Genomic DNA, 26,760 nt, shown 5'->3' with positions numbered 1-26,760 from the left:
TGCAACATTTTTATGGTTTGGATGGTATATAAATGGTCAGTCACCAGTTCTTAACACTGATCACCTACAGGGTGTTACAGAGCACTCCGTAACACATAATCAAAATGCTGAATAAGGGAAAATCTTTTAGAGGATCTTAGATACTTAAAGCAGCAGGTTTATGGTTCACTGATGGTGTTATTGTACGCGATCACCAAGAAATCTGTATGAAAATGAAAATGATGTTTTCTTTTTTTAATAAAAATCCTCACTATTTAAATGTTTTTTAACTTAATAAAAAAGAAAAATGTGTAACTCTCCATGTATGCTTGCCAGTCATGGTGAAGACGGTGACGGCAGTGGCATCACCCAGCCATGCACCTCCTGAACTACTGCTTACTCTTTGATTCAGGATGTTTCCTCTGACGTCAACTTGGTGCAAAAGCTCTTTTTTTGGGAGACAAACTCATTAAGATAATGTTAATTCTTGGGTAAGAAGTCGGCGTAACCAGGGCGACTCCCTATAAGTCAATGAGGGTCATAAACCCATCCAAATGTTGCTGCTATTGTTGTGAGGCGCACGGGAGTCAGACAAAAAAGGTCACTTCAGATGTGAACTAATAGATCTGGATGGCTCACAGAAATAAAGAAAAAACAAAAGAGAAGCATGCTAAATTGAGAATGTGGAGAGAAGTTTGAACTGAAGCTTAGGAATGTGTAGTTTTGGACCCTGAAACAAGACCCTCTGTGTAGTCCCACTACCATCATCTTATTACAATAAGTAACTTCATAACACGATTCTGTGCCAGTTAGAAAAACTGCACTGTCACAGTCACATAGATAAAATGTCTCCAGGCGCAAAATCCCTGTGCATAAAAGTAGTCAATGGATCTGCAATATACCAACAATGCATTCATTCTGACAAAAGTTTGTGCGTGTAAAATAAGTGTGTGTGGGTATTTGGGGTCAAAAGCATTTATTTGCTCTCGTATGACAAAAGTGAAAGCCTGGAGTTCAGAGGCGGTGTTGTCATTCCTCTTCTGCCCCCTCCACGAGCTAGAGGTGTGACATCAACAGCAATAATGAAGGCAGCTCATCAATGGCAGGAGCCCGAGGATATAAAAAGGAACTTGGGGAGTCCTGGTCTAATCATAACTGATAGGAGCGGACCACCAAAGCAGGCTGACTCACTTTACAACACAGGTAAGTTCATCTTGGGCTATACTTGGGCTAAAACGGAGGCCCACTAAGGCTTGAATCTAATTGAAGTTATTAGTTGTGTAAGCTTTATTGTAATATATTAGCATTTTTATACATTAATACATTAATAAAATTAATATATGTTGAGATAAAGGATGCAGTGGTTTCAAGGTAGATTAAATTTAAAAATAAATTGACACTTTTAAGACTAAAGGTCAAATATTTTTTTCATTTCAGGCAGTTTTAAAAAAAATATTGAAGTTTTGTTCTTTTTGTATTTTTTGTTTTTAACAGGTAATCAAAATGGGAAAAACTGACTATAAGATTCTACTTATTTCACTCTGCCTTTTACACTTCTCCGTTCACTGTCAAGGACGACCACTAAGGTAATCCTCACAGACCATTTAAGATGATTTTTTTTTCACCATAACAAGTTCATCACTATTAGATCCTAGCTATATCACATATCTGTGCACAGTAAAAGGACAGTGAGTGAGGTCCAGTTCATGCACAACCTCGGAGAGCACAAGCAGGTGCAGGAGCGCCGGGAGTGGCTACAGATGAGACTCCGGGGTATCCACACGGCAGGGGCCCGGAACAGCAGTCGGGAGACGGCGAGCCGGAGGAGGAGAAGGTGGCCGCTGCGTCTGGAGGAGCTGGACGAGCTGAGCGATCTGACTTCTGATGAGATCCAGCACGCTTTGAACGTTTTGGACGAGCTCCTCAAGTCAGAATGAGTTTAGATTTTTTTTTAAATTGTTATTATTATATGACCGCAGCAACATTTCCAGAACCTTCACGGTGCAAAACTTGAGGCTACTTTGTAGATTCTTGTTTCTTTTATAAGTGTTAGCCTGCCTTTACTGTCAGTGTGCATTTTTACTCTATTTATTTAGACTGATTTTATTTATTAAACTGATATTTATGAATTTTTTTGGATTAGGCAAAGCTTCCCTGTTGTGCGTGCACTTTTATATGACAGGTGGTGTGTAGGCCACTCATAAAAACGACTTCTACATCTTGAAGGAGATAAAATTTTGGACCAAATGTGTCGTGTTTTTAATTTCATATATTTTTACATGTATAAATTAATTTATATGATTGCATTGCAGGTTTGCGCGCTGTTTACTTTACTTTTGACTGCAAAGCCAAAATAAATAAGTAGGCTGCAATGCACTTCAAAAATATAAAAAATATAGTTTAAATGACTTTAGTAAGAAGTATGACACTAATGAAGTGGAATAAACGGAATAAAATATTTAAATGTCATGTCATTGTTGTAATTCTTATTATGTGCAGTGTGCGCCTGTGTCAGCACGCTGAACTGTTTTCTCGCGATATTCCACGCTAACTCCGCTCACCCAAACCAAAACAAAGAGTCCTCAAGCTAACAGTAGTTTGTCTACAGAGGGTTTTCTTACAAAAACCTCGTCTTTTTCTGCCTCTCCAATCTTCGGTTAAAGGTGCAGCGGGCTGTTTAAGCAACTGTCACGACTACAAATCGGAATGTAACGCAAAAAGGTAACAGGGAGCTTTTATAAACTCCTTTTTCTGGTAGCAGTTAGCTCCTAGCAGTCAGGAGATGCTGTAAGCGCTAACTTAATAGGCTAACCTGGTTATAATTTTATCAGATTACGCAGCTCAACTAAAGTTAACCAACTTAATTTGATATTAACTCAACTCTTTGCTGAGCTGGAGCTGCACTTTGTGTTTAGTGTAGTTCTGTTAAGTGTCAAAACTCTGTAGTGGGTGGTTGTTTGTAGTTGCTGTAAAATAAGAAGCTAATGTGATAATTCACCATTATGCGATATGAAAGCAGGGTACATTGCAATCCATATGGACAGACAGGTGATGTAATGGTTAATCCCAGCTTGAGTGAGTGAATATTTGTGAAATAGTTTGATGGCTCCACTACTTCTGGATCCATAAATTTATTACTGAGCTGGGAGTTGACCTTTGCAAAAACAGCTAATTTTCCCGTAGATGAGGAGGCGGTAGTGCTGTTGTTAATGCAAGGAAGGCTGTCTGTATTGATTTTTGCTGTTGTCCAGATCTTTGAGGAATGGTCTTATCAGTGCATGATGGTGAGAGTTATTATAAGTGCGCTTTGAAGCTTATCTTGGAGGTTAATGAACTGTCTTGTTGCCGTGACAGCAGAATAGGATGCTAAGGATAGGGGTGAGATAGAATAAGTAGTAAGAAGAGTCTTGTTGCAGGCTAAAACCTTTATGGATTAGCTATATACACTGCTCCAAAAAAATTAAGGGAACACTGGATCATCACAGCATAACACAAAGTCAGCTCATGGATCACATAAATCATTGTGAAACTATTTAACCTGCTTTTTTGTGCAGATGAAAGTGACAACAGGTCAAACAGGAGAGGCAACAACAAGACAACCCCTGTTAAAGGGAATAGCCACAGACCTTTGCTTCCTTCATATCGTTCCTGACTGTTTTTTTTCCTCGAGTTTTGATTTTTGCTAGTGTCCTTGTCAGTGCTAAGACCGTGAGAGTATACCGAGGTATACTGATGAAACGGTCGATATAAAAATTTAACACGGTGTCAAACACAAACATGCATCATCATCCGTTCAGTCTCATATGTACCGATTTGTGTGCATGTAGACTGAATTTAGTATTTACGCCCACATTTGGAGGATGCAGGAATTAATTATTTTGTTGCTCATATCAGAGAACACAGTTCAGCTAAGACCGGTGATTTTTTTAAATAAAATGTAGTTAATTTTATTAATTGACATTACAGACAACTTGGTTTGGGGTTTGTCGGTAAGTGTCCAGGACTAGGTTTCAAAAAGATTTCTCCTGACCACTACTCATGCGAGGGCCTTCAGCTGAGTCCGAATTTTCTCCAGGACACATGTCAGATTGACTACTTTTTCTTTTTAAATATTTATCTATTGCTATTACACACTGCGTCGTCTCACAGCATCACTATTATGTAATTAGTGTTGATGTTTCTGTGATCTTGCACTTTTCCAGCTTGAAAGCTGCTGAGAGACAACAAGGTTTTGTCCCCCTTTGCTACTCATGTCAATGCAGCGGTAACTCTTAGAGACCCGGGTCTTGTCTTTGTTTGAATGGTGTCCGTAGGTGAGTATGTGGAAGTAGTTAAAGATTTGAAGATTCTCCCACTGAAATACATAATAAATTATTGTTGAATAAAGTTTAATAATTGAAAAAGTATAAAAGTTAAAAGTAAGACAAATACAAGCACACGTGTCCAAATGAAGTTCACAGGCTAGAGTCAAATGTCAATCATAAATATTCCACCCCTGTAATATTCTCAGCTTTGTAATTCTTTGTCAATATTCTTGATATTTATAATTGAGCGATTTTTATATATTAGTACTATTTCTTAAATTTGTAAACTCTGTAACATATTGTATTATTTAAATAGTTTAGTCTGTTACTGTTACTGTCTCGGAGCAACTGTAACCCACATAATTTCCGTAGGGATTAATAAAGTATTCTGATTCTGATTTATTTAGAGCAGGTAGTTGTACTGCCCTCTAGTGGAAGAGAATGTAATTGTTCTGCCCCTTCCTCACTCCGATGGCTTAGAGCAGCGGTCCCCAACCCCAGTCCGCGAGAGTTGAGGCTCGGGTGTGAAATTAATGGTTTCCGGGTTTTATCGGTTTTTATCATTTTTTTTAATAGTTTTTATCGTTAACTCGCTTTCCCTGGGTCTTTTCCCGTGTGTTATGAGTAAATCTTTTTTGGGGGGTACCGGTACTGGTTTTATTTTGTTGTATTTATCCACGACACCTTAAAGGCCGGTCCATGAAAATATTGTCGGACATAAACCGGTCCGTGGCGCAAAAAGGGTTGGAGACCGCTGTTATAGAGTACTAATCAGGTGGAACCAGATAACCTTCCACGGCACGCCTGATCATTTCTCACTGCACACCTATGTGCCGCTGCACAGTGTTTGAGAAACACTGCTTTAAAACTCAGCTTTCTTGGTTGCGATGGTGACGTGTTGAACTTTCTGCACAAAATATCTGCTGACTCGCAGAACAAACATGGCAAGTTGTGTTCACAAACATGAGCAAATAATTTTAAGTAGTGCAGCTGGCAAGTCAATGTACAAGGTACATGTTGTTGACATTTAGTCTTCTCCACCTTAATTCTTCATGCTACAGATTCAACAAAGTACTGGAAACATTCCTCAGACTTTGATAAATGCTGTCATATCATACACTCTAGGAAGCTTGGAAAGAAAAGCGAATGGACTTCTTTATGTTTTTTAAAGACTTAGATTACCATGACCTGGGTGACTCTTTACAGACATGTCATATTTACAGTTGTTGCAGATTTGTCAGTTGTGCTTCACTGACCATGGAGGCCATTTGTGTACAGTGAACTCACTGTCATGTTTAAGAAACCCCTTTGATGAATTTCATGAACATGGTCAACAACAGTATTCAGGTAAGCTGCGGTATTTTAACAATACACGGGACTATGGTCCCCAAAGTGTGCCAAGAAAATATCCCAGCAGAGGCCTGATCCACTGATACAAGGCAGATTGGATCCATGCTTTAATTTTGTTTACGTCAAATTTTGACTATGCTGCCCAAATCCTGCAGCAAAAATTAAGCCTCAGTTTGCTGTCTTAGCTGACAGGAGTGGCACACATTGTGATCCTCTACCACTCTATCCCATCTGCTTTAAGGTTTGACGTGTAGTGCATTCAGAGATGCTTTTTAGCATACCTGGGCTGTAATGAGTGATTATTTGAATTACCGTTGCCTTCACTGGAAGGTTTCTCTTTTTCAGTCCATTCTCCGTTAAACCTGGAGCTGGTTGGGTGAAAAAAATCCCAGTAGATCAACAGCTTTTGAAATACTCAGACCAGCCCGTCTGGCACTGATAACCTCTAAATCAACACCAACAAAGTCTTAATCACCTTTCTTACCATTCTCATTCTTGGTTTCAAGTTTAACTGTTTTTTACCATGTCTACACGTGATTGGATGATTAGATGTTTGTGTTAACGAGCAGCTAAACAGGTGTACCAAATGAAATGGCCAGTGAGTGTATGTTTTCTTGACATTTCTTCAACTCAAATATTATCTGACCACCGTGTTAAGAATATTTAAAAAGGCTATGCAAGACTCAAAAAAAAAAAGATTTGTTGCCAGGTTGCTGAAAGTTCAAGAGTTACGAATTGGGTATAAAGAATTTAGCATTTGTAGTATGCAGCACTTAAGTAGGTGTAATGCCTTAGACATCTAGCTGAAGATAGAAGTAGGCTGTGTTGAACAGTCAGTGCCCATGAAATGCAAGATTAAAAAAATGTATGTGTAAAATGTAGTAATAATTACAAAAGTAGCTCCATGTCTTAGTGGTCCTATCTAAAGAGATTTTTAACCCATTTACAAGGCACAATAAACAAGTTTTCCCCCACAGGAAATATATTAGGCAAAAAGAAATGGAGGAATAAGAGATAAAAAGACAATAATAAATAAGCAAAATACAAGAATATCCAGTTATAAAACGCCTGGGGACTAAACTTACCAAATTAAGAAACAAAGCAAGGAGATAAAATATATTGCTTTCAGATGCAAGTCCAGGGTTTCTGCTGTTTCAGTAGTTCAGCATTCAGCACAGTGAGGGAGATTCTGCTAATGATATTGTTATCCAGGAATTCATCCTGTTTGTTCTTCAGTCACTTCAAACTGGAAGTTGTTGAAGGCACAAACAAAAAGAAAAAGGAAAAAAAAGCGTATTAATGCATTTTTATTTCATGCGAAGGGTTAAGTATAAAAGAGGCTGTGTTATCTCTGCATTTCATCTTCATCAAACTAGGATCCAGAGCCTATGAAATTTGAAGAATTAATCTCATTTGCGGTTTTTCAAATATATTTATGAGGAATGGGAAACTGGAGGATTTCCGTTTTATTAGATAATATCACAGTTTTGAAAATAATTTTTAAAGTTCAGTAACCTTCTGGATAAGCCAGGGTAAATTTTCTTTACGATATAATGTCAAACAAATAAATCGTTATAATTGTTGTGCGCAAAGAAAGAACGACTTAAAAGCAAACCAAAAAAAAAATAAAAAATTAAAAAATACACGGAGCCCTGAGAAGTGGCAACTTACGAGGATCACGTGAAGGCAGCACCGCTCTGATTCAGCGAAGCACGCGGCCATTCACAGTTTAAGGTCCCTCCGGTGACTCTGAATGACTAGCCCGAGCGAGTCTTCCCCCCCTCGCCATCCAGACACGTTAAACGCTTTTGGTGGATTTTTATTTGTGTTTTTCTTTTTTAAACCAGCGAGTTAAGTCTGGCCTGAGTGTGTGTGTGTGAAACGATGCTGATGAAGTTGGAAAGTAATGAGCGAGGATGCTGAAGCTGCCGGCAAGCCCGCTTTGTTCGGAGGAGCGCAAGGCTTTTGTGCCGCTGTCATCCCGCAGCTCGTTCCCTGCTGCTTTGTCTTCACTTGGCCCTCTGATACCGAGCGGTAGGTGCACGTCGGCTTTCAAAGCACCGAGGCTTTTCAGCTCTGTCATTGTGTTACATGTGTTAGTGCTCTGCTCTCGGTATGCCTCCCTGTCACGAAAAGAATTATAATAGTGGTCCAAAAAGGAAGAGCAGTGACAGGAGGTTTATCCTTGATGGGACTCTGTGGAGTGTGTGATGATATAATGATATTTATGGTAGTCTCACATCCACTCATCCTGGGCAAGGGGTGGCATTTATATCCTTGTTATGAATGGTAATTCCCATTTTTATGCCTTTTTAATTAATTGTCCTTTTGTTGGATTTATTTTGTACAGGGCAGCTTCCCTGCCTTCGCCCATCAGTAGTGTCAGCTGCCCCTAAATAATAGATTGGACCCTCACCACTTGGGGCTCTCACCTCATGCTTTTAATAGACTGCCAGGACGCCATGCATCGTTGCCTGTCTTACTGTGTCTTAGATGGGTTGCTGACTTGCATTAAAACTGCACACACAGAACCAATGTACCTCTTGAGATGAATAAGAAAGTAGAAATGGTGGTATAGGAGGGGGGAGGGAGGGGTGTCCAGTAGCAGGAAATTAGACAAGTGAAATGTTAGCCCTGTCTGTGTGAAATCGTGGCTTCTGTAGACTTGCATTGCCATGTGAAAGATGAGAGGATCTGCCTGCCCTGAGTGAAGTATTGCCTTCTCAGTTCCTTTGTTCCCTCCACTCTGCTGGTGTGGCTGCTGGCTGGCAGCCTGTTTGGCTGCAAGACCCGCTTTTATTCTTAATTTCCCATTTCGGCCAAGCATTAGAATCCCATTGGAGATTCATGCTGTGTCAGGCACTGGTGTAAATACATATATTACATAATCAGCCACATCTTGCCAGAACTCTTAACTGTGGTGTTTTTGAAAAGGAGACTTCATTATTAATGAGCGTGTCATGAGTCGAGGTATGCTGTGTTGGATGACGGGCCGGGCTGTTGCTCTCTGTATGAATAATGGTGTTTTTCACATTTCAGCAATGGTCAGTGCCCGCTTTGTGTGTGCGCCTGTCGTACAGTTCACCTGAAGACACTGAACCTGAAGCAGACATTGGTGTTTTTGTGTGTGTCTGCACCCGTTTCTCCTTTTGCTCAGCTACTATGGTGACCCTTCCCTTCAAGGACACTGGCGGAGTCTGCAGCTCTGTATTAATACGGAAATTATTATTAATTTTTGTTTCCACTTTGATGTCTGAGAGGTTATCCTGCTTGAGAAGTTAACTATCTCCATGTGCATGGCTTTAAATTTTTATTTTTATTTTAGACACGCTAAATTTGTAGAAATTTGTGCGCAAACAGTTGAGCTTTTTGCTTCACAAGACTGATGGGTTGCCGTCTGGTAAAATGAATAAATGACCTTGAATCGCCATAGAGGCAAGTCATTGCTGCATTGCTTTTGCGGAGAATTCTTTTTTTTTTTTTTTTAATTTATCAGTTTGCTTGTCTTCTGACATTATGGTCTACCTTCCCGCTGACCCAGCCAGACAGTTAACCAATTAACCACTCAATCAGTCTGTCAGCCAGCCGGTCAACCCGTCTGACCAGCAGCAGCAAGCCGGCTGTCCGGCACGCTGAGATCTCAGCCGGCATCCAGGGAGCCTTTTCTAATTACCAGCCTTTGAAGCTCTGCCAAAACATGCAAAACCTGTTTAGTGGGCATGGTGCAGGGAAATAAAGTTCAGTTCTGCTGTGTTATTGAACAGCTTACTTAACCCTTGGTTCTAGAATAAACCCCAGTGATTTTCCTCACTTAGTGTCTTGTTAAAAACACAAAGTGCTGTCATTATTTGAATTATCCTAGATGTATATAAAACCATCCAAAGGGCGACAGTACTTGGAGTGTGCAGTCCTCCACTCTGGGTTGATGACAAATCCCTGGTGGCACTCCCGAGTTATAGTTATAGAGTTGCTATATCTAACAGTCTGGGGTATACAAAGTATCCAGAAATGCCACAGTGCACTTTTTAAAGGTTGTAATTTCAGGTGGAAAGGAAACGAGGCAAGAGACGTTACTATTCACAGCTTTCCTGTGGAGAAAACTTCCAAAAGATGGATTTCTCTCCTGGTGTATTCACTCGACTAAAAGAGCTCACGCCACAAATGCTGTTGTTTGTTTTGTTTTACGCAAAGACTAAAACCAAATAAAGCACAGATATTGAAGTACTGCTGCCTGTGACCACAAATCAAAACTATTGTAATGTAAAGTTTGGATGGGTTTTAATAGCAAAAATACTGTAGACATTTATTCCAAAATTTGATTTCTTTTTCCTTTTTTTGTGCTTTACTGCCACCTTTTCATGGTTGTAGTGTGTTATGTCACATCAAGAGTGAAAAAATGTCCCCACAAACAATTTCATTTAAGAATAATGATTATTTGAATGTTCAAACACATTCACATCCTAAATAAAAGTATCCCACATTGTGGCAGTGGATGCTAGTTACTATAAGTAGACACTCTCACCTGTTCTCTGTTATCATCTTTATTTTGATGTACAGTTTGAGTGATGCCCTAAATGTTGTCCTCCTCGATGATCATGTTCAAGTTCAAATTGAAAAGACTGAACAGAATACATGTTAGAAATCCAGACCAGACGCTTTTTAGTGTATGTTAATGTAACAACTTATATGTGTTGTCATTGTCAGAGTTGAAGCCACTTTTACAGGACCTTGTCTTTTTTATGGAAGAAGTCAGCCTGTTTCTTCCATTTTATGTCTCTCTGATGATATCACCTCCAGTAGACGGTCATCATCATATTTCATAGCGACTCCTCTCGGGAGACCCAGCTCTCTTAATTACTGAGACCTGGATTTGTTTCTGCCTTATAAGCTCAGTGCTATTGATCAAAGAGCCAGCTGTACTGTCGCAGTGGATCTATAATGGGTGCATTCATCAACACATCTAACAGAGTTATCAATCAGTAATAACTAAATAATGATTTAATTATCAGAACCTTTGGTAGTACAGTACTGTGTTAGTAACTGTTTGGTTACATTTTTGTACACTTCAGTGATTTGTCAACCTTTAGGTTCTGGACTGTTATTAGGCTAAAGACATTCATGTATTTTATAGTCCTTTTCAAGTTTTCTTTCAAACAAATAAATAATTGAGTCAGATTAATCAATACTGTCATTAACCGTTTGGTACAGACCTGTGTTAATAGTAAATGCAGTGATATAATTATCACACAGCTATCCAAGCAGATTTTATGTTCCCTATTCATCCTATTCGTCTGCTTGTAACTACATTATATGACTTCAGTGTACTGCACCTGTATTCTGTGTAAGCTCATTTTAGCTCCATCTTTTTATTTTGGGAATCTCCTAAGGCAGCTTTGTATGATTCACAGTTCAAACGAATCCATATTTGTTGATCCTGGGTTAAAATTAACAGAATGTACTGACGGCATCTGAATTTTAGTATTTTTTTGGGGAAGAATGTGGAGAAAATTGATGTTCACATCTCTAAGATCTGGTTGAAGGGGACATGTTAAGCTAGTGTCCAGCTCATATAATAGCTTTGCATGATTAACAGTTCAAAATAATGATAGAGTGAGAAATCCCTGCTCTGTGACATCACAAAGATTCACGAGCAGATAAAATGTCTGAAACAGTGTTTAGAACAATCTGAACCTGAGCTTTGGGCTCCTGGGGATTGTTTTGTACCTTTTTGAAACTTTGTCAGTGTTTAATATGAGCACCTATATATGTAAAAGTATAGATAATGCTTTACATTTGGTATTTGTCATGTAGTTTAACATGACTGAAGATCCGTTTTTGCAAGTATTTCTCTTTCAGTCTTAAAACAATGAAAGCCTGAAGCCAATAATGGAAGCGAGTTGCTTTTCGCTTGAGTGTGCGTGCCTGCTTCTGCATTTCTCGAGTGCATTAATGCACGCAGGAGCTTGTGTGTTTAACTCCTTTCTGAAATGGAGGGCAGATATTGTAAGAGCTCTCTCAGGGCTGCTTGTCTGTCTCTGGAAAAAACACTCAAGGAAGCATCGCTCACTCCGAAGCAAGGTGGATCGGTCGTTACCTATCTGTCAAAAACCTGTGAAAAACCAGCTTGTGGAGCAAATAAACAATCAAGACGATTTCTCTTTGTTGTCCTGTAGCCAAGTGAGTTCGTCTCACTCAGATTGTTTCACATGGATGCACCCTCTAATTGATGCTGATGTAGTGTGTGCCTGTAGCTGAAGGCTGAGGTCGGTGGTGCTCACAGTTTGGTGCAGTTGTGTTTCTGCAGCACTTAGGGCCTGTTGGGGTTCACGCGAGTTGACTGCAGACTTTTCTCGTCCCGCGGCTCGGCATGTAAAAAAACTACTCTTTTGCTCCTCGAGCGATTTCTGCACGACAGTGTGAATGAGTCTAGAGAGGATGCAGTCGACGCACAGAGTAATGTGCCTCGCCGCTCCATGAAGTCACGCATCAGTACTTTGGGTTTCTGTGCGATCATTAGTGCCGTCCCACTTGGACTCGAAGCTTTGAGCACATCAAACCTGAATGGCTGCTTTGAATGAGTTTCTAAAGGGATGCTTTAAATATAAAAACCTTTATGGAGTTGCTCGATTATCTACTCACTGTTCAGCTCCATGAAGTATAAGACGATGAGAAGCTGTCAGATATGAGGTGTTTTTCTAGAGCTACAGACACAGTTAATGAAACGCTTAATATATGTATATATATGGGATAAACATTTTAGAGATTGGTATACTTTAAAGTTTTGCGACCTAATAATTAATACCAAATCTTCTTATATTTTCCGTTTTGCTCTAATGAAATGATGCTAGTTGCTCTAAATATTAAGGAATAAATGAGAAGGGCAGATGAAGGTCATCATTGCAGCGGACAAACAAAGTAATGCAATTTCTGACTTGTATTGATTCCACTCTTAATTTATGAGAACCAGTATTTGGCAGTTGTTCTCATTAAATTAAAAAAACCTGTTTAATCTTTGCAATCATGGATTTCCATAAGACAGTAAAGAAATGCAGGATTATGCTGTTTTTATGTATATTTAAAGCCACAGAAGTGATAGAGATAAATATACGGAGCCAAATTAGTGTACGAGTCAGTCTTTGTGTTGATGCACTTTCGCGGTCATTTACATGTTACTGCATTACACTATTAGCGCATAACTCGACATGTTCTGCATCCATTTCATATTAAAAGCATTGCAGGGTTTTATGTACCTTACACAGCTGTAGCTAGTTGACCTGACATGTATAACTGTAGGAGGCATCAAGTGTTCTTAAAAAAACTCTGTTAATCTTCTCTAGTTTTATTCTACTGCATCCTATTACTATTTATTTTTAATAATCGAACTTTACGAGATGTGCGTCATTGTGATTTCCTCCCATCTCTTCACAAGTGAGCAGTGTGGTGTGTCAGCGTTGGACTGCAACCACCAGCAGCGGCCGGAGGTCAGGACCATGAGTCTGTACGGGGGCGGTGCCAGTGGCGGTGCGAGAGAAAGAGGAGGAGGAGCAGAACATTACCGGGAACAGCAGCGGCGGCGCTCCAGCGATCGTTCACGCGACTCCTCCCATGAGCGGGGAGAGAGCCAGTTGACGCCTTGCATCAGGAATGTTACCTCTCCCACTCGGCAGCACGGTGAGGAGGATAAAGGTGCTTGTTGTAGATGGTAAAAGCAGGCCAAATATTCTCTGCATTAATTGTCCACATTTCTCCATCCATAGACCGTGAACGTGGCGAAGGAGGCTCATCATCCAGGTCCTCCAGCCCACGTCCACCCAGGGTTTCTCTTCCCCATTCCCACGTAGGACACATACCTCGTTCCCTGGCTTCCCCTGGAGGTGACCACCACTCCAAAACTTTGAGCCAAGGATCCTCTGATATGATCTACATCTATGACCTGAGCAGTAAAGAAGGACATCGCAGTGGGCTGAGACTGGGAGAAAGAGTAACACTCATTGTGGACAACACACGATTTGTGGTGGATCCTGCTATTTTCACAGCTCAGCCTAACACCATGCTGGGCAGGTAATTGTCCAGACCACATCAGAGCACATTAACTTTTAAGTTTTATTATTTTACCAACAAAAATAAGTATTGAGGTAGTCACTCTGAAAATCAGACGACGGGCAAAAAAAGAAGTTCTCTGTTAGATTATAACTGCATAGAGATAACACAGGCCAGGTATATCATCAGCAGCTTATGCATTTTAATGAACACAAAGCATGGCAGTACAGATAGATGGTCATTTATCTGTTCAGCCGTTGTTTGCAGTCATTAAAAAAAACCTGCCGTGTATTTTCAGGATGTTCGGTTCTGGGCGGGACAACAATTTCACTCGGCCCAATGAAAAAGGAGAGTTTGAGGTGGCAGATGGTATCAGCTCCACTGTCTTCAGAGCCATCCTGGTGAGAAAGGATGTACACGGTGTCTGTGTGTCGGTCACTTTCTGTGTAATCCTCTCATTAGTGTTCGCTTCACTGTCATTTCTTTCCCTGACTTTGTCTCAGACTTTTCCATTTCCCCTCTATTAACCACAGACCCAATGAGTGTCTTCTCTTGTATTCTCTGTGTGATTATTTCGGCATATTCATTCTTTTTTGTAACCTTTCTCTCTCTTTTTCCATCCTGTGTTTGGGGCCCAGAACCTCTCTGAAAACGTTGGATTATTTGCATGATCTAAACTCTCATTTATTATGGTTATCATAGGTCCTAAAATAAATATGTAGTTCCCCACACAGGGATTGCAATTACAGAAGCAGCAAAGTACCTCAAACAAGCTGATGTTGTATCCTAAAGACACAACATCAGCTCTTTTTATTCTAAGAAGCACGGCTCATTGAGGAAAGTTGGGGTCGTATATCTGCTGAGAATATTTGCAGTCTCAGTAAAGTGTCTGTTTCTGGTGGGATCCTATAGTTACAGTCAGACCTGTATGCCACATGCTGGCATATTCTAGTGGGTTGCAGAGGATAAGAAGCTGATGGGAGTTTATTTAAAATTGAAGCTCTTCTTCCATCTGTTCATATGATGTGGGCTAAATAGAAGCACCCGTACATTGCAGTGCAGTTCAGTCATATCCACCTATCCTGGTATAGTCTTGCTAAGATTTTGGGGGCTTTTGCTGCAATAAATTCAGATTTATGGTCCTACATTTGTGTCCCTTTTAGAGAGGGATTGTGTGACGGAGACATTCAGTCCTCCAAAATGCTAGAAGCGGGTGGCCTGACAGCAGGGACTTTATCCACAGGTAGAATGCTGGTTGGCTTAAAATTGACTTGAATAGTAGAGAGTAGAGTAGAAGAAGAAGAAGTAGCATTAAAAATCGCCACAGTGGACATTTTCATCTGTTTTAACACTCCGCTTCACTACAAAGAATTTCTTTGTATATTATTTTTATAGTCACCACATACATGAACAAGAATATTACCATATTACTGCTTGTTCCACGTATTTTTCACACACTGCACCTATAAACTACCAGCACAATACCACACCATGCACTTTAGTCCCCACACTAGCTGTCTGCTTCTTCATTCTGTAGCCCATCACCAGGTAACAGGGATAACAGTTTAACACGCTCACACTCAGAGGTAGATTCATGTGAAAGTCCTATGTGCAGTTGTACTAGGTGAGTTTTAGTATCACTAAAATGTCAATTTGTGCCGTCTAAAGACGTCTAATACAAATTAAAGTTGAGGCATTGCAGTTAAATGTAGAGAGAGGAACTAAATGCTTCCTGCTCTTTCCTCTAACATAGATTATTACTCTTTTGTCATTTGTTTTGCCCGAAGAAAGAAAGAATCACTTTAATTAAATACTGCAGAATTTAAATTGTGCCAGGTGCAGCAGAGTACTTCCGGTGAGGATGCAAAAATACATCAGCCAAGTGTCTTGTTGCGTATCAGCTGCTAAGCAACTAGTAAATAAGGTGACATTTACCGGTGTCACTGTCCCTCATTTATCTGCTTTTGTCATGAAAGTTTTGCAGTGGCTAAGTGTAGAAAAATAACACATATCAGTTTTTAGGTATTTATCAAGTCAGATTTTATACCCTTAAATTCTTTTCTGCTAAAAGAAAACTGAAGGGGAGAATTATTACAGCGTGACACGTCGACGGCCGTAATTAAAAGCAAAACTGATAAAGAAGGAGCGGGAGGTAGGGATTTTTTTGTATGCACCAATTGACAACTAACCCCCAACATGAAAAAAAAAAACTGTCAGTATAAACTATTGCAAAAGCACTCAACACGTCGAGAACCCACAGCCCCTTGGGGCATGCTTTGATGGGAGAAGCTGGCTTATAATGCTAATACTGTGCGAACAAGCTGAAAACAAAGATCCCTTCTGAAAGAAACTTGGCCAGCTTTAAAAGGTGAATCTGACCCAGAGGCTGCAGGACTGTCTGGTTTGCTGGATCGTGTAAAAGTGTCTCGTAAGGCCGCGAAGGAAACTTTTATGTTAGTGGAGCTTTTTACAGAGGGGAAAAAACTGCAGGTGTCACGTTGCATGTTTTTATCTGAGAGTACAACGGAAAGAGGAACTGCTGGTGAAAATAATGTGAGATAACGTAAAGACTGTTATGCACAGATATGAATACAGTTGTGGTTTGAAATGTTTGGTATGTGTTACAGCATACTGCTGCTTCTTTTTCCTGGACTATTTACTGTCCAGCTGAAAGAGCACCCAGTGCACAGACCGCAGTGAACATGCTCATTCATTAATGCTGATTTCATCTGTTCATAGCAAAATAATCATTAGCACAACAGCAGCCTGAGGAGAGGAAATATTCTGAAAGCCGTCCAAATTGTCTGCTTCCAAAAGTGTTTGTGGCAGGTGTAAAATGTTATGTGTTTGCCTCTTCTCTTTGGGAGAGCATTAGTAACAACAGGCGAAAAGCTGCTCGATTGTGGTCGTGGTATAATGGATTTTGGCAAAAGCCTGCATGTCTGTGGGAATTACACAAGGAGACATGAGGCAGAGCAGGAAATGAGATGTGCCAGAACTTTCTGTCCTGTGTGCCCCGAGTGTCTCCACTCTTTCTTTTTCTCCCCATCAGTAGAAAGTCTCCTGGGTAACAGCCACCGTGAGGGTGCACAGGGACAGACAGAGGATGGAAAGTGGGGCAGGGAGGGAGGCTGACGTCGGAAGCTTTTACTTTCATCACCCTTCACCCTTTCTCCTCTAAGCCTCTCTCTCCTCTGTGACGTTGCTTTTTACTTTCATCTCCACTCGCTCGCTCTCCATCCCTCCCTCCCCCCTCTCCTCATCCTCTCTTTCGCTCTCTCTCAGCAGCAGCAGCATTAATAATGGCGCCTTGTTTTTTCTCCCTTGCTCATGTGCGTGCACGAACATCCACCGCTCCGTCCATTTATGTGTGCGATCGCGCCGCTGAAAATGGCAGGATTACTACAAGTCGGGGATAATCCGCTGCCCTGACGGCGTTTCCATTCCCGAGCTGAGGGAGGCATGTGACTACCTCTGTATCTCCTTCAACTACAGCACCATCAAGTGCAGAGACCTCAGTGAGTATCTAAATGGCTAGCTGTTGATTTACTGCATGCACACTGATGTAGTTCCTCCTTCTGTCAGTGCACAGTTTGGTGAGTGTGTTGGTTTTTTACTTCTTTTGTTTTTTAATGGGAAAAAGTACACGTCTCTGCATGTTGCATGGGTACAGGCAGTTACTTCAGGAATAGGAAAGCAATAATTTCACACTAACAGGCTGGATATTGTTCACTGTCCTTTACTGAAGCCATCAGTTGAATGTGGAGCAGATTATGCGATTGATTTATTGTGAAAAAGAAAGAGCTGAAATAACATTGTTTGCTTAAATTTATTGCACAGCTACATTGTACTGGTTTGTGACAATGCTGCGACCGATGGACGTTTGTTGTTGTTGTCGTTGTGCATGGCTGTGCCTCTTGTTTGTGTGTCTGAGTGTGTGGGAGGAGTGGCTTCAGCGCGCAGCCTGCTGCTTGCTGCTGCTCTATGCTGAGCTCTAAAGTAGGTCATGATTAGCTGTGAGATTCAGTGCTTGTTATGCAGGCACATAACAAGCCAAAGCTGGTAAAGTTAATTAATCCACAACAGGATGGGATTTTTTTTTAATTCTACTTTTTAGAGTTCTTTTTTTCAGTCAGCATGTCTCTGATTTCAATTGATTGCTGTTCCAGGTAGAAACACCAGGGATGTACTGATATATCAGCTCAGTATCAGAATACCCTGTTCAGTGATACTGGCAAATAAGATTACATTTACCGATGTCACTGGCTGATATTTATCTTTTGTGTCACAGTACAGCTTACAAATATTAATTAATAAACCTTAAATCTTAATAAACATTAAGTAAATACAACCACAGGTGAGCAACAACACATGACAAGATGATTGGCTGGTGTGAGGGGGAGGAGTCAGAGATTAATAATAACTAATGATTAAATGCAGAGTGGTGCATGAACACATGGTGAGTGAAAGGGGACACCCGATCCAGCCCTGACGGTATACTTTATCAAAAAGGAAAGTTTGGATTAAAAGTAAAAAGGGTGCCTGTCTCTTGAATCCAAACTGGGAGCTGGTTCCACAAAAGGAAGCTGACGGCTCTGCCTCCCATTCTACTGGTATACACGCTAGGATCCACAAGTAAGCCCACAGTCTGAGAGAGACTTAATTAGTTAACTAAGAAGGTAAGCAGCAGCCAGGTGCTGCTAATCAAATGCACTTGATTAACTGACCATCAGCAAGTGTGAGCACTTTTGAAAAGTTAGAAGTAAATCATCATCAAAGATCTTAGAACAGCAACTGTTGCTGCCATGATGTCAGTCTGGGAAAGGTTATAAGGCCATTTCTAATGATTTCAAAGTCCACCGTTATACACTGAGAAAGATTATCCTCAAGTGGAAAACATTCAGGACAGTTGCAGTTCTTCCCAGGAGTGGATGCCACAGGAAATACATCCCAAGGTCAGATGGCACAATGCTTAGAGAAACTGCAAAAATCCCAAGAGCTCAGGCTCTACAAGCCTCAGTTAGCTTGTTAAATGTTAAATGTTAAAGTTCATGACAGTATAATAAAAAAGACTGAACAAGGAAAGGTTGTTAGGAGAAAGCCTCTCCCCTCTGAAAAGAAAAGGGCTGCACAGTTTAGATAAAGTTGCATCTGAGCAAACCTCTACTGGAACAATCTCCTTCAAAGCGACGACACCAAAGTTGAGATGTTCAGCATTAATGCACCGTGCCACATGTGGTGAAAATCAAACACGGCATATCAGCACAAACATCTCGTATCAACTCGCAGCACAGCGTTGGAGGTCTATGCTTTGGGCCTGTTTTGCAGCCACACTGAGGCGTATTTTATAGTCAAATGTGAGGGCATCTGTCTGAGAGCTAAAGCTTGCGGTGGAACCTTAAGAAAGCCGTGCATAAACAAATGCCCGCAAACCTCAATGAACTGAAGCAGCATTGTAACGAAGAGTGAGCCACAATTCCTCCACAACACTCTGAGAGACTGATAAAGACATTCAATGAACGATTAAATCAAATTAGAGCAGGGCGATATGACCAAAAATATTTATCACGATATACATTTGAAAATTTGTGATAACGACATAACTGACGATATAATTGACACGAGACAAAATACTTTACAATTCCACAACTTTATTAGTGCAAAAAAAAAAATCAGTATATTTTCACTTAAACAAGCAGCTGTTTTTTTTTATGTGCATTAAAGTTGTAAAAAAATATAAAAGTGCAAATGCAAATTCCTTGCTGGCAGTTTAACCAAAACGCATTTCCAGTGGAAATTGGCCGACATATCCTCAGCATAACCATGTATAATATCCACAAAACTTAAAAAGAGGTTATACACACACAATAAGGTAATATTATGTTGAAGCACAGTACGTATCACTCCGCAAGGAGTACATAAGGCACACGGGATTATAAGGGGCACTGTCGATTTTCAGAAAATCAAAGGATTGATTTTAAGTGTGCCGTATTTTCTAAAAAACATGATAATAACAACGGCCCGCTAGCATGCGCTACCAAAAATAGTGCTTTGTTGTGTATCTGACGGACGAAAGTTAAACCAGTTCCACACCACTGAAGTTGCAGCATTTTTACAAACCAGTTCTGGTTCATCCGTTTCATTCAACGATCCGCTTTCGCTCTTCTCATTCTCCGTTGCCGCCATGTGCGTATGAAAGCAAAGGCACTGCGCATGCGCGTTTTACCCATATTCTATCGCGATATTTCATTTTCTTATCGTTGCCGAACATTATACCGGTATTACCGTGAACGGTATGATATGGTCCAGCCCGATTTCCAATTATTCCTGCTAAAGGTTGAATCATGTGGTGCCTCCACCACCACCTAAAGCTTCTAGTCTTCCTTAGAAATAACTTCTGTGGACACAAACTGCATTTTCAGAACTGTTAGTCAAATTTGATTAAAAAAACAACCCACAGTTAAAAGGCTCCTCCATATGCTTCTATTCAGGATTATCTGAGTGTCTCGACTGTTTCTATTATTAATCCAATACAATAACAAGTTTGATACAGATAGTCGTTCATGTGGGGTAATTAAAGTCTTCTACTTGCTTTGATTAGAGCAAGAATCACAGCTCAGTATCGTTTCTGGCTTCTGCTTTCTGTCCACAATGACGTCTGGTCTGTTCGTCCTCAGGCGCCCTCATGCACGAGCTGTCCAACGACGGAGCCCGGCATCAGTTTGAGTGTTACCTGGAGGAGATGGTGCTGCCGCTGATGGTGGCCAGCGCCCAGAGCGGAGAGAGGGAGTGTCACGTGGTGGTGCTGACTGACGACGATGTGGTGGACTGGGACGAAGAGTACCCACCGCAGATGGGAGAGGAGTACTCGCAGAGTAAGATTTCATAGTGAACCCTGCTGCTCCACTGATCTGGTTTGTTAGCCTCATAACTGGGTGACATTAATCTGATGGAGGCCGTGCTCCACTTTACAGAAACCAGGCTAAGGTGCCTCGGTGTGTGAAAGCAGGCCACAGTGGCACGAACACTTCCTGAAGCTCCCGCTTACTTTCTGTTTGTGTGGCTTTTTCTTGTTCACCTTTTAAATGTCTCAGATAGGGCAGGAAAGTCGTGCATTCGGAGAGTTGTCGGTTTTGCTTCATATTTTAATGCGCTCACTAGTTCGATTTTGAATGTATCTCTTGTCTTCCGCAGTCATCTACAGCACCAAACTTTACCGCTTCTTCAAGTACATCGAGAACAGAGACGTGGCCAAGTCGGTGCTGAAGGACAGAGGACTGAAAAAGATCCGACTGGGAATTGAAGGTACACCACAAAGGGGTTTTTTTGTTACTCGTGGCTTTCAGAATAGTTTTTGTCTTCAAATGCAGTCTGGTCCTTGAATGTCTAAAGCCAATGTAAAATATTTTGTAAAAGTAATTGCTTTCAAAGATGATGTCACAAAGAGTCCTTATCAGCTTCCTACAGACTGCTTTTTTTCATAGCCAGGCTGGCACAGGCACAGCCACAGTTGTCAGTGGAGTTCCTCAGGGGCCTATGATGGGCCCAGTATTTTTCACCCTATACCTGTTTCCCTTGAGTTTCAAAATAAAATTAAATTGGTGAGCTCTTGTCCTAGTTCAGGGGTCGGCAACCTGCGGCTCTGGAGCCGAATGCGGCTCTTTTGTCCTTATACTGCGGCTCCGGGTGGTTTGGGAAAATAAATTAGAAGTATTTAGCTGAAGTGTATTTTATTTGTGTTTAGTTCTTTTTTTTAACTTTTAAGATTATTGTGATTTTGAAATATAAAAATAAAATTACATCTTATTATTTTTTCATCGCTCAAAATAAGCGCCACACTCGCGGAAACCGGTGTACCCACCGAAACGCCGTGCATTTATCGAGACTTTTGACCCCAGACCCCAGTTATGCATCTTCGAATCCACATTATGTCGGCAGCTGTTCTCCACCGTGAACTATGTTAAAAACAAACGCCGCTCACGCCTCACAGATTACAGCTTACAGTCCTGCATAAAGATGAAAGCCCCGATTTGCAGACGCTCTGTGCGCAGAGGTTCGGGACCATAAGTCTTATTGTAAACATGTCACGGCAGACCCGACGATGTTTCCATGAACACGCTTTTCAGCATCTCTTTATTGACCACTTTTCACACACGGTTGCTGTACGCACACAGCCGGCTGTAGCTTTTCCGCTCACAGCCCGACACACCAACACAACAGCAGAGAGAGCACAGACTTTAAGGCGGCGAGGCGTGATTGCGGGTGCTGCTCAGGTGCGTCCGCCTCCCCTGCAGCGGCGCTGCAGACCACGCCCCGCCACACACATTAACCAGGTAAAATACATATTTGTAATGTAATGTAATTTTCTCTGTAGCACTTCATGGATTTCTTAAGCAACACACCTTAGTTGCTCTGTGGATTCTTTTAAAAAGCAGTTAAAAACTTTTCTGTTCAAACAAGCCTTTTGTTGATCTACGTATTTTATATTCTTTACATTATTTACATTTGATCTTTTACATTGTGTATAATGTCTATTGATTGTATTGTTTATTTTAATTTTGTGTACAGCGCTTTGTGTTAATAAATAAACTTTACTTACTTACTTTAGTTGTTCACACAAAGCATAAAGGTAAAAAAAACCAATATATACAGTGTTATCTTCATTTTAGATTTCAAAAAGTATTTGCGGCTCCCAGTGTTTTCTTTTGCGTGGAAACCGGGTCCAAGTGGCTCTTTGGGTGTAAAAGGTTGCAGACCCCTGCCCTAGTTCTTCTCTATGTTTAGACCACATTGGTATCTACCGTCTCCTAATACAAGTGACTTGGTGAGGTCATGTCTGTGTGAGGAGAGGATGGAATGAATTCATTTAGGAGACATCAGTCACCTTCTTGATGATGCTTTATGATGGACCGCTATCTAATCGTCATAAGCAGCATAAAAGTCTGCAGAGTACTTCAGCTCACATTACAGTACTTGTCATGATGGCTTGTTATGCCTGCTCTACCTCCTGTAGTTCAGGAGGAAGTTGCTCTCCGATGCATCCTTTGGAGTATAAATGTTAGCTAGTACTCCGCTATGTAAGAATCACTCCATTTACCAAGCTAAAAAACACAACAGCAAACCTGGAAGGAAAAACAGTTGTAGGTCATGGAAACAGTTTCACAGGAACAAACGGGAGCGTTCCTGCGGGCCTGCAGAGGGACGTTTTTACCCACACTACACACAGTAAATGATGTTGTTTAACAGGTTGTTAAAATCTAAAAGGCCAAATCTGAGGCAAGAATTTCCACAACAACAGTAAAATGCCAGTAAATGTGGCTTTCATTACATGACTTTTAGGAAAATGTTAAATACAAGCTCTAGCTTCATGCTAAAACTCTCAGTAACATTCGCCTCTATGCGTGAAGCCAAGTAACACTTTCTTCTGGCATGTCTCAAAGCTGGAGCTCGAAAAGAATCAGGGCCACACATCCCACATTTTTTCAATTATCAGTAATTAACAATATCCAAGTTGAATTTTTTTTTTTAAATATAGGTTAGTTTGATGCCATCAGCAGAGTCTTGTTGGTTTATTTTCCCATCATATTATATTAACTCAAACACCATTTGACTCAAACAGTGTTTGAGTCAAATGGTGAATCTCACAGAGTCATTAGTTATAGTTCAGCTGCTTAGTTTGGATTCGGGAGGCAGACAGCCTCTACTTTTAAGATTTGGCTTAAAACGTAACTTTTTGATAAAACATAGTTGGGGTTGGATCGGGTGACTCTGAATCCTCACTTAGTTACACTGCTCTAAGCTCAGACTGCTGGAGGAGGCTACCCATGATGGTTTTATACCAATAACAGTATGTCATTAACTTGTGTGCACTCGCACCTGTAGTGAGTAGTTGTTTCTCCTCATCCTCCAACCAATAGATGCTGTTAGTGCGTATCTGTCTGCAAGCTATTTTGCAACCCAGCTCCACTCGAGCTTGTTTTGTCCCGATTACATATTGTTCCTTCCTTCCCAGGATACCCGACCTACAAAGAGAAGGTGAAGCGACGACCTGGAGGCCGTCCGGAAGTCATCTACAACTACGTGCAGCGCCCCTTCATCAGGATGTCCTGGGAGAAGGAGGAAGGCAAGAGTCGGCATGTGGACTTTCAGTGCGTCAAGTCCAAGTCGACCACCAACCTGGCAGCGGCGGCCGCAGACATTCCGCAGGACCAGCTGGTGGTCATGCACCCTCCCGGGCCGCAGGTGGACGAGCTGGACACTCTCCCCCAGCAGGTGGTGCTGGGGCCGGCGTCTGAGAGCAGTGCAGCCCCCCAGCCAGCACAGGCCTACGAGGGCCTGAACCAGCAGGCTCAGGACGGCTCGGGCCCGGCCGCACACAGCAACCAGCAGCAGCATAGCAGCGGCAGCCAGACTCAGGCCACTTACCGCTACGAGCCGGACCCCGACATGCCGTCACCCTCTGCATGAGACGGTTTGCTACACACTCCCCCCCTCCACCTCTGTGTTCACACCTCCAGCAACAAATGCTTTCACCTTCACCAACAAGGCTTCTTGCATTCTCATCACAGCTGCACACATGTTGCCACCTAATGAAGCACACACACGTGTGATTGGCCTTTAGCAGTCAGCAAGCGCACAAAGTTGTAGAGTTTAAGCGGCGTGTTGCTTTCAGTGTGAGCACAGACTTTTCCAGTGTCTCCTCCACCACCACCTCTTCCTCCTGAGTGGCAAAACACCAGTTTGCCTTGTGTTGCACCTCTGCTGCAGCTGCTTTCAGTCCACACGGCGTCCGAATGAATGAGAACTAGAAGCACATCAGCAAACCTCCCCTCCCAGCTCTGTTTACTCTTTGATTTGTCAACCAAAGGAGAGTTTAGTGGACCTTTGTGTACACGTGAGGAAAGATCTGTTTTACATGTGTGAATGCTGAGTGCTGTGTGTGTGTTGTAGAATACTGTACCTCACTGGGAAAGTGGATTTCAGTGCCTCTGCATATTTCTGTGGGGGGGGGGGGCAATAATTTGATGTGAAGATGGACTCTTTTTCTTGTGTCACAACGTTTCACACAACATACATGTGTTTACTTCAGAGGGGTGCACTACAGAGCGGGTTCAGCATTGCCAGACTTTGAGTTAGCTGATTCGACAGTAATTAAAACCCCCAGTATCCCAGAGATGACGGTAATAATGGTGGTTATAAGTTTTCTCTGTCAACACAGATTTTCTGCACGCTTCCATAAAACCAGGTGTTTGATGTGGCTTTTTACTCTTCTTCCTCACAAATCTGATCGAGTGCCATATATCTCACTCTGAGATATTATAAAGAGGGGATAAATAGTGTGTGTGTATAAGTAATATAAATAAAACAGCAGAAGGCAACACTGCTGTGGATTAATAAATTAGAACTCAGCATGCTCGATGTGCTGCTGTTTATTTGGACAGCTGGATATCAGAGCTATGAAACTGTGTCATGCACAGTTTGCAGAGCTGTAGCTTTACGGCAGGACTTGATGGTATGCTCTGCAAACAGAAATGTGCCACTTGCAACAGATTTTAAACCAAAACTCTGAATATAATTTGCTCCGGATCAGATTATATGATCATCACCTGTTAACTGAAGACTGATTTTCGTTTTGCAGTACACCCCTCTGATAAGTTAGGTGTTAGTTTAAGTCTTGTTTATTTTCTGCTCCACTCCTGAGTCTTGACCGCGGTGCTCTGAAACTCTGCACAGATCCATCATCACTGCTGCGAGCACACAGGATGTCAGAAAAGATGCTGAACACGTTTTTTGGTTTGTTTTTTTTAAATAAATGCTATTTACAACACCTTCAAGAATCACAGTCGCTTTCTTATTTAAGCTGTTTTCTTCATGTCTCAGAATTAATGAGGTCTTGGAAACATTCCTCAGATTTTGGAGGTGGGCAACTCCAGGCCTCGAGGGCCGGTGTCCCTGCAGGTTTTATATGTGTCCTTGAACCAACACAGCTGATTTAAATGGCTAAATTACCTCCTCAACATGTCCTGAAGTTCTCCAGAGGCCTGGTTACGAACTAATCATGTGATTCAGGTGTGTTGACCTAAGGTGAGATCTAAAACCTGCAGGACACTGGCCCTCGAGGCCTGGAATTGCCCACCCCTGTCATAAAGGGGTAGACATGGTCAGCAGCAATACTTGAGACCACTGGAACCTCTAAACCTGAAAGATGGTTGTTTGGGGAAATCCCAGCAGATCAGCTGTTTCTGAAATACTCAAATTAGCCCATCTGGCAGCAACAACATTAAAAGTCACCTTTCTTTTTATTCTGATGCTTGGTTTGAGCTTCAGCAGGTCACCTTGAATGCATCGAGTTGCTGCCATGTGATTGGCTGATTATAGATTTACTTAGATTAGGTATATATTAACAATTAGCTGAAAAGGTGTACCTAATAAAGTGGCTATAAGTATATACATGGCAGAAAATGAGTCCTCTCGAACCCTAAGGTGCTTATGGTGATTAAAATCTCCACCTCAGATGTTTCCAACACTGGCTGTTTACATGTTAATCACTCATTAATAAGTCAAACATTGTGTCATTTGAATGCAAGCCGTCCTGCTGAAGCCTTCTGCTGTTATAACAGCTTCACGTCCAGGTCTTGGCGCCGCACACTGATCCAGGCTGCGTGATTAGTGATGTTTGAAGCCTGCAGATGTGATCGGCGTGCAGTGACTCAGCTTTAGAAGACATCCCTCCAGATGCAGCAGCACTGAAAGTTTTGAAATATTAAAATTCAGATGCCTTCGCATAACACGCAGAGTCTCAAGAAGAAACTTTACTTTCAATTTTTAAAGCGGCATCTGAGGTGTTGTGAAGCTTTGGCAGAGGATGAAAGAAATGCTCAGTAACAGGAAAACGACCCAACCTCGGCTGGACAGATCAAATATAGATACGCTGCTTCCACTGTAACCATGATTATTTAATGTGCGTCCACAGTGTCTGCTCATGCTTTGAGCAACTTTACAGGGCCGCGGGAAGCAAACCACGACGAACCTCTCGGGTTAACCTACAAGCTCTTTGTCCCGCTGAAGTGTGCTTTAACCGCTCAGC

The 26,760-nt window shown here is 41.5% G+C and overlaps 2 protein-coding genes across 2 annotated transcripts; both read left to right on the top strand.

Annotated features, from left to right (window-relative positions):
* The first annotated feature begins 1,482 nt into the window (after nt 1-1,482).
* Nucleotides 1,483-2,316, top strand: LOC147326615 (parathyroid hormone-like). Its single transcript, XM_086302626.1, has 2 exons — nt 1,483-1,565; nt 1,658-2,316. The coding sequence occupies exons 1-2, from the start codon at nt 1,483-1,485 to the stop codon at nt 1,914-1,916; spliced, it is 342 nt and encodes a 113-aa protein (XP_086158752.1). The 3' UTR covers nt 1,917-2,316.
* Nucleotides 2,317-7,188: 4,872 nt separating this feature from the next.
* Nucleotides 7,189-25,502, top strand: LOC147326614 (BTB/POZ domain-containing protein 10-like). Its single transcript, XM_086301946.1, has 8 exons — nt 7,189-7,667; nt 13,063-13,304; nt 13,391-13,694; nt 13,972-14,074; nt 17,071-17,191; nt 20,351-20,548; nt 20,868-20,978; nt 23,686-25,502. Exons 1-8 carry the CDS (start codon nt 7,540-7,542, stop codon nt 24,138-24,140), a joined length of 1,662 nt encoding a protein of 553 aa, XP_086158072.1. The 5' UTR covers nt 7,189-7,539; the 3' UTR covers nt 24,141-25,502.
* The last annotated feature ends 1,258 nt before the right edge of the window (nt 25,503-26,760 follow it).

The sequence above is a fragment of the Aulonocara sp. 'chitande type north' Nkhata Bay genome, linkage group LG7 (genome assembly GCF_057382095.1).
Source record: "Aulonocara sp. 'chitande type north' Nkhata Bay isolate Kocher_YH1m ecotype deep benthic linkage group LG7, A_spYH_male_GT1.1, whole genome shotgun sequence".
Lineage (NCBI taxonomy): Eukaryota > Metazoa > Chordata > Actinopteri > Cichliformes > Cichlidae > Aulonocara > Aulonocara sp. 'chitande type north' Nkhata Bay.
The sequence above is the reverse complement of the archived record's forward strand: the minus strand, read 5'-3'. Positions and strand labels throughout refer to the sequence as shown.

Bases quoted from the DNA above. Each gene is read 5' to 3' on its own strand.
- LOC147326615 (XM_086302626.1), top strand. From the start codon at position 1,483: ATGGGAAAAACTGACTATAAGATTCTACTTATTTCACTCTGCCTTTTA. The intron at 1,566-1,657 runs GTAATCCTCACA...ATCTGTGCACAG, and splicing joins TGTCAAGGACGACCACTAAG to TAAAAGGACAGTGAGTGAGG.
- LOC147326614 (XM_086301946.1), top strand. From the start codon at position 7,540: ATGAGCGAGGATGCTGAAGCTGCCGGCAAGCCCGCTTTGTTCGGAGGA. The intron at 14,075-17,070 runs GTGAGAAAGGAT...TGAAAATGGCAG, and splicing joins CTGTCTTCAGAGCCATCCTG to GATTACTACAAGTCGGGGAT. The intron at 17,192-20,350 runs GTGAGTATCTAA...GTTCGTCCTCAG, and splicing joins CATCAAGTGCAGAGACCTCA to GCGCCCTCATGCACGAGCTG.